The sequence below is a fragment of the Siniperca chuatsi genome, linkage group LG13 (genome assembly GCF_020085105.1).
Source record: "Siniperca chuatsi isolate FFG_IHB_CAS linkage group LG13, ASM2008510v1, whole genome shotgun sequence".
In the NCBI taxonomy this organism is placed as follows: Eukaryota; Metazoa; Chordata; class Actinopteri; order Centrarchiformes; family Sinipercidae; genus Siniperca; species Siniperca chuatsi.
In genome coordinates, this window is record NC_058054.1 from 19672190 (window position 1) to 19679803 (window position 7614).

The following is a 7614-nucleotide window of genomic DNA, read 5'->3' on the forward strand; positions in this document are numbered from 1 at the left end:
ATTTACTTAATTGACGAGGAGACAAATTGTGTCAGGATCTGGATAAGCTGAAACAGTTACCTGAGGGAAACCCTGAAATAATCTTCTCTACTTCTGACTTATAGATTTATGTTGGGAAAATACATCATGTTTGGTAAGATGAGGGATTTCCATGGGTCCCCTTCCCCCCACTCTCCTCTATAGGTGCTCACTTCAGAGGGAACTATGGTTTGCACATATCCTGGTGCAGAGGCTCCTTGATGACTCATAGGTAAAATGGAGGTCACAACTCCTGGAAGTGCATGTGTGTGTGTGTGTGTGTGTTGGGGGTCTTCTTCAGCTCACTGCTTTGCAAAACTTGTTTGCACTGTAGCAGTGTTTGCCCAACGTGGTATGAGGACAGCACGAGGACACCCAAAAGAGCCTATTTTACTGTGCAACAATGCAAGGAAATCCATGAAAGACCGGTCAGATAAGGTGGAAATAAATCAGCTGGTAGACCCACAAGCTCTTTTAATATGAGATCAAACAAAGAAACTATTTTCATTGCTCATTTGCAGGATTGCTTTCACCTCTTGTTTCTCTGTAAGTGCAATACTTCCTTGAGTTGCCCTTTTACCTATATGGCCCTTATCATTTCTTGCTGCCTGAATGTATTGCCTTGTCAGGGGAATGACGCCACACTGAGACTTATTAGCGTCAAAGACAAGTGAAGCAGGAATTGTAAGCAAATGTTTCCACTTGCACCACAATGCATACAGTTTTTGATGGATAGAGGGAACTTGTTCTTGTCAGTGTGGCTTTGCTAGTTGCTCTGTGAAATGTTCATGGCTCAGAACAAATGAAAAGACTGTCTAAAACCTTTTTAGTTTAGTGTTCAATATTACAAATACTATAAGAGCTGCTTAATTTATTAGATGGATAAAATAGCGACTGTTCATCCCTACAAAATCAAAACAAAATGTATAGCTATAACTGACCTGCAGACTGCCATCTAGGACCTGTATTTGATAAAAGCGTTGATGAGATATATATAAAAATGATTAATATTAATAATATTAATGTAAGATAATATTCCTACAGAAAGGTAAGGCAACTGTTACCTACATGTTGAACTTGTTAAAGAGCTCTTTTAGTGCCTAAGACATGAAAGGAAACTGGGAGGTAAAAGCAAACACTAGGTCTCAGCCTCAAGTGTAAGCAGGTTAACTTGCTCTTTAAGCCTGAAAGCTCCAAGTCCAATAACAAGAGCTCCATTCAGACAACAGGACAATGGAAAAGTTGAGGGCACTATCCAGGCTCACGCTTAAAAAGCCAAGCCCTTGCCATTTCTGTGTGAGGCCTATCTCAGCCTACAACCTGACACCCGGCCGTCTTACCCCACAGCTGGCTGCAGAGCGTTGGCCACAGCCTGGTGCTCTGCTACGACCAGAAATAGCAACACAGGCTAATAAATGCAGATCCTACAAATGCAGCGTTCACACAAGCCTTAGACATACCCCATGCCAAGTCAAACTGTAGGTAATGTCTTGCACTACAGGTCAGTGTTATTAATGCTAATTTCTGAGCCAGACAGATTGTAGATTTATGCAGTCCAAATGGATGGGTGTTAACTACACATACATTTTGTTTTTTAACTGTAAACAAAAGCCCATCTGAGGACAAGCATTGCAGATTAGTTCATACTATAAATGCTAAATGTAATATTCGTCTATTCAGTGAATGAAAATTATTCCTTTTTGCACCCAAAATTCCGGTTATTGTAATTAGGGCTGAGCAATATTTCTGTATCATCATTTATCAACTAAATCATATCATATGATTGATCAAATTGTGTGAATTGTGTTGCAAAATTCTATTGTCTGACTTTGTGATGCCACGCAAATTGTACTTTAAAAACACAAAATTTGTTAGACGCTATTTTTCACCCGTGTGTTAAGAGTTTTGCGAAATGTAATGCATAACAGTGGCCAACAGTTCATTGTACTGAATGACCACTTGCCTCACCATGATATACATCAATACAGCAAGAATATTCTTGTAACTAATCGTGATGTCAACCATTATCAGCCAGCCCTGATGGTGAAATAGGGTAACTTTACATCACGCAACCTGGCTTAATTATTGGCTTGATTGTAAACCTTACTAATATTGTGATGAGATCCCAAATAAGGGACATTTTTATTCATTTATGTCCTCATACTCAAGAGGAAACAGGTGGTTGCGCCTACACCTGTTTTGCCATCAGCTTAGGTTTTCAGAATCAGTTTAATAGGGGCTACCTACTGTGATCATATAATTTTATAAACCCACGGTAGAAAGTATTGCTCATCCATACATGTCACCGATTTTTAGCATTTTTAGCAAACACCGGTGCTGAGTGAATAAAACAGATGTTAACATTAAGTATAATAAGCCCTTTTATAATTAAACTGGTTCAGCAAAAGCATCACTGACATGACAGCAGGTCACCACCACCTGTTGCCTCAGTGATCAGTTTCAGTCTGCACCAGCCCCGGGAATCTAATTAATAAGAAACATTTAAACTAATACTTTTCATAAATATTACCTTTGTATCTGCTGTTGCCACCCCCCCCCACCCAAGATGAGTTGTTCATCTTGGACAATATTTCGGTCAGAAAAACGTATTTCAGGTCTGACGTCACTCAAGTGAAACCACATTAGTCAGTGAGTCATGGCTGTTCATAGAGAATAATGGAGACATGAGTGCAATGCTTACATTAACTTACTTTTTTTTTAAATATATAAAAACGTGCATTTGCATGGTAGAATAGACATTTTCTGACCTATGTCAAATTGCTGGTGACAAGTTCATCCGGGCTGTAACGTGTTTTAAAAAACTTTACGTCAAGCAAACCAGTGAACACTTGCTCTTTACAAAAGATGTGAACAGTTTTCACTTTACTCGCGGTACGGATAAACATATTAAAAATGAAAAATACAGCCTTAACGTTACCGGTATATGAACACACGGAGGACACAGTTTACTTTCCTAAAGTAACGCAGGTTAACTTGACGTTAGGCTACAGACCTGTATGTTAACGTTAAACAGACATTATTTGAGTTGAATTATAGCAGCACTAACTGTAAAACGTTTTAAAACAATGGCCGCTACATTAATTAACACAGCAGCTCCCGCACAAAATCACCGGTCTAAAACTTGGATATTTCAGGATAAATTACTTTGGATAATTGTTTCCCAGGCCTCAATCCATGGATAATTCCCAGACAACCCTTTGGGATCAGGCAGAGGCCCGACACTTAAAAACAACACTATCGACTCACAGCGACTCAACTTTAATTAAATAAAACTGTTTGCTAACTTATAACTGAACCTCTGGAGCAAGTTTGCGCACTTTTCGCAACAGTTGTCAACTTTTCCTACCTGCACGGAATCGGCGGCCATCTTGGTTTTCGCCTTTGAATCAAATCCTACGGGGAGAGAGGAGGGGAGGTGGAACTCCAAAAACAAGCCTTGTTTTAAGTTTCCCTCTCTGGCGACAAAAATAAGTGATTATTTGGACCAAATCCTCGGTCATCTCGGGTACACGGGACTTCCCATGTCGTCTTCACACTTCATTTACGCGGTCGCACCGTCCTAGAGGGGCCCTGGAGGGTGGACTGGTGCTCATAAATAAGAAAGCTGAAGCATAAATCTGTCCCAATACAGTTGGAGAAAGAGGCGGTGGTTAGAGTGGAAGAGTCCGCCCAGAGGAGCTGTAGTGCTGCTGCCGTTACTGCTGGGCTGCTCTCGGCTCGGACAGTTGACACACACGTGATCCTAAACTTCATATAGGCTGGCCTTACCTCATGCTAACGACCTGAAATCATCCTGGGGTAAACACAAAAATGGATAACATTCATTTCAGGTCAGGGTGCTTTCAGTTGAGGCGAAAATATGTTGAAGTATATGTGCAGACAAAGGTAATCCTTTATTACAGATGGAAAATCTTGACTTCTTAGACCTGCTCCATTTCATCAGTGGTGGAAGAAGTATTGAGATTCTTTAGTAAAAGCAGCAATACCTCTATGAAAAGTACTCCATTACGAGTGAAAGTCCTACAGAAGTATTAGCAGCAAAATTTAGGTACAGTACCAGAAGTAAAAGTACTCATTGTGAAGGACGGAGTAGCACTCAGATTCTTTACTGAAGTAAAAGCAGCAATATATTTCTGTCAAAATACTCAATTACAGGTCAAATTATCAAGTATAATTACATATTATCAGCAAAATATACTTTAATTAGATCTCTCAAACTTAAAAGTACTCAGAATGGCCTCTTCCAAAATGCTATATATACTTGTAAATATATATGATTGTTATTTTTGATGCATTAACATGTAGGCAGCATAATTATAGTTGGCCAAGGTGGCTATAACTTCAACCACTTACCATTAGAGAGTTTATTCTATAACAGTGCATCATATTTTATAAGTTGACCATATGTTTTGTATGTAAAATCTTAATTTGCAAAGTAACAAGTAAAGATAACTTTCAGGTCAATGTAATGGGGTAAAAAGTACAATATTTCCCTCTGAAATAATAGTAATAATAATGAAGAAGCATAAAATAGAAGTGCCTCAAAATTGTACTTGAGTCAAGGCTGCACCTCAAGGAGGACTGTCAGCAATTTAATATTGATCATCAAACTATAATTCAAATCAAACAGATCATGCAGATGCCGAACAAACCTGCTGACAACCAGAGCTGCAATACAAACAAAAGCTGCGACATACTGCATAAGAGTCAGAGTTTACTTTTGAGTTGCCAAGCCAGATAGATCAGGAGGAGCTGCTATGAAGAAACCACAGGACAAACACTGAACTGTTCTCCACCGGGGCCAGTGCATGACATGTCACACCTCAGTGAGAAGACATACTGCTGTATTACGTAACCCACAGGGACACTGTCATCACAAGCCATATGTCTCAGAGACCGGGCACTCTGTGCTTACGGGGTAGTGTCACAGATATTTATTGGTGTGGACAACAACGCCGGGTCCTCATTCATAAACTGAGCATTGTCCACATAATAAAAATGGCAGAGGCCTTGTTGGGTAGACCGATAAATTATGTGTTCCCGTTAAGGTCCCTGGAAAGGTCGAGTCTTTCTTTCTACCTCCAGAGCCTGACTGAGGACAGGTGCTTCGGACAGGACGTGATGGTTTTGTCTTTTATATATGGATCAATATGATCTGTCAGCAATATCCACAACCTACACTTACCGGGTGCAGTGTTTGGTGTGGGAGGAAAGAATGGAGATGATGTGGTGTGATGCTGTTTTTGTACCAACTAGTTAATTAATATCTATCTTCTGTTATCAGAAACATTTATGTCTGTGTTGTTCCGCCTTTCTCCAGCTCTGGTTTTACAGTTGAATGAACCCTAAACTGATCTGTGGGCGTGTTGTTATCCATAATAAACATGATGATTACTGCTCTGATTAATGGGATGATGACTTTGTTTTATTGGGCAGGCAGGTATTAGGTATTGCCCCATGAGGTTGTACAAATCAGAGAAATCCTAATGTATAATGAACATTTTTTGGGTAAAAATGTGTTGTTTAGGGGCGTCCCAGAGGCCTAGCGGTCTGGGAAACCTGATCATGTTTTAAGTTTTAAGTGTTACACCAAATTCTGCAACCCATCAGATTCTGTGACCTGATCAGGGATTTCAGCCATATGTTGCCACTGCACATGTTTTCATCATGCTTTATCACATACTATATTTACTGTATTTTGATAGGTGTTAACAAAAATGGTGCCTCCATAGGGTCTAGATAGGGACCCAAATTTTGATAGCTGTGATTTCAGTGTACCAGAATCTGACCCATGATCAGCTACATGAAAAGAATCAGTGTTGACCAAATATTGACAGGTGAGGTGTTAGTGCTGTACACACAGACCTGTTCACAGCAGTGGCAATATAGCTGAAATTCCTATAGGTCACAGAATTTTGTGTAACACCGCCCCCCCTTTCTTCCCCTTCTCGTTTCTTGTAAGCTCTTCACTGGACTGTACTATCTAATAAAGGTTTGTGTCTGATGTGTTTTTTTCCACAAAAAAAAGTGAATTTATATTCTTAAAACTCTTTAAGCCTCACTGAAAAATTCTGAATCTATGAATATGTTAATATTTTTGGTTGTGCAAGACACAAGATGTCTCCAAACTGGCTGTGATGTCACAAAATCATGCTCTTAAGTACACGTGTTAAACTTTCCCCCCTTCAGCAGATGAATATGAAAACAGCCTTCCAGTGTCAAACTCTGCACATACATCATTGTGTGCAGTGAAGCTCAAACATCCAAGTGAGGCAACAAAAAGCAAAACAAGTTTTTGACTGGTGGGTCACTTTAAAAATGTGCAGATTAGTTGAATCGATCAAAACCCTGACGTCCCCACACAAATTGAAAGGATCCACAGGGTGAATCCTTTACTGGTTTTTATGCTGTATGCGCTGTAAAAGAATCAAAGAACCGGTCGAAAGTCTTCTTAGAGGATATTACATATTGAGAAGGTGGCTGTCAGCTGTGCTGGGAAACAACTTTGGTGGCTTACTGGTTCATGACATCCAACCCTCAGGCATCAGAAGTAATTAGCAGCATCATCGCAGGCATTCAATTTGAAACTCAAATAACACAATGGTAGCCACATATTGGATAAATAACCTTGTAAAGACTAAAAAGCTAACAAATAACTCCTGCAACAATGTGTTTTTAGATGTGCAGTGTTTTCTATAACAGCCACCTCTGATTTTTCAGAGAGGTTAAGGCTGAGTAAACCTACTGTTAAAAGCTCCTGGTCGAACTTTTGAAAAACAGCTGGTAACTGAGGCTCCAAAGGGAACACTCTTCATGTTTATTATCTGGGTCAGAGGGCCAAAATCAGGAAGCTGTAACTGGAAAACAATTTTAATGGGGATGAGTCCAACAGCTGATGACTCTGTCCAGGGATTATCTGAGAGCAAGGATGAGTAACACTGAGTGGCAGCACCGGCTCATACAAACTTCGCCTCTGGTGATTCCGCTCACTTCACACAACCATGTTCCTATTTTAGTGCTCTCCGCTTATTTTTTTTCCAGCATCAAGATAGTGACTACCATAACAAGAGAAAATGTTCTAAATATACATTCTGGTTGTCATGGCAAGTACCATAATATATATGACAACCTTCTGTGCTTTTATAATAAGTTGTAGAAACATAATTAAGTTGTATGGCAACAACTAATTAACTCAATGCAATCACTATATCAAATACTGAAAAAATACTCTAGGAGGATATGGAAAGGATGTGAAAATGGATAAATACTCTCTCACACACACACATACACACACACACACACACACACACACACACAGTCGCAGACAGCAGCAGACAGCAGCAGACAGCAGCAGACCTGGCAGCTCTTTATCTCCCTCTGCAGGATACCAGCCCCGAAATAATCCAGCTTTAATTACCACAGTAGCAGCTTTATCTGTATTTACCACTCCCTGCTCTGTTCTGTACCTAATGATGATGATGACGACGGCGCACAAACAGTTGTATTAAATTAAGGAACACACGCGCATCTCTGGTAGTTTTTTTTTTTTTTAAATGTTCTGTATATTTTTTTGGC

The 7614-nt window shown here is 39.8% G+C and overlaps 1 protein-coding gene across 1 annotated transcript in view; it reads right to left on the reverse strand.

Annotated features, from left to right (window-relative positions):
- The window catches only part of pkn2a (protein kinase N2a), a 23767-nt gene extending 19988 nt beyond the window's left edge, over window positions 1-3779 (reverse strand). Inside the window, exon 1 of the mRNA XM_044220351.1 lies at window positions 3386-3779. Coding sequence (XP_044076286.1) covers window positions 3386-3406 — 21 coding nt within the window. The 5' untranslated portion in view covers window positions 3407-3779. The remainder of the gene's footprint in view (window positions 1-3385) is intronic.
- Between the last annotated feature and the right edge of the window lie 3835 nt (window positions 3780-7614).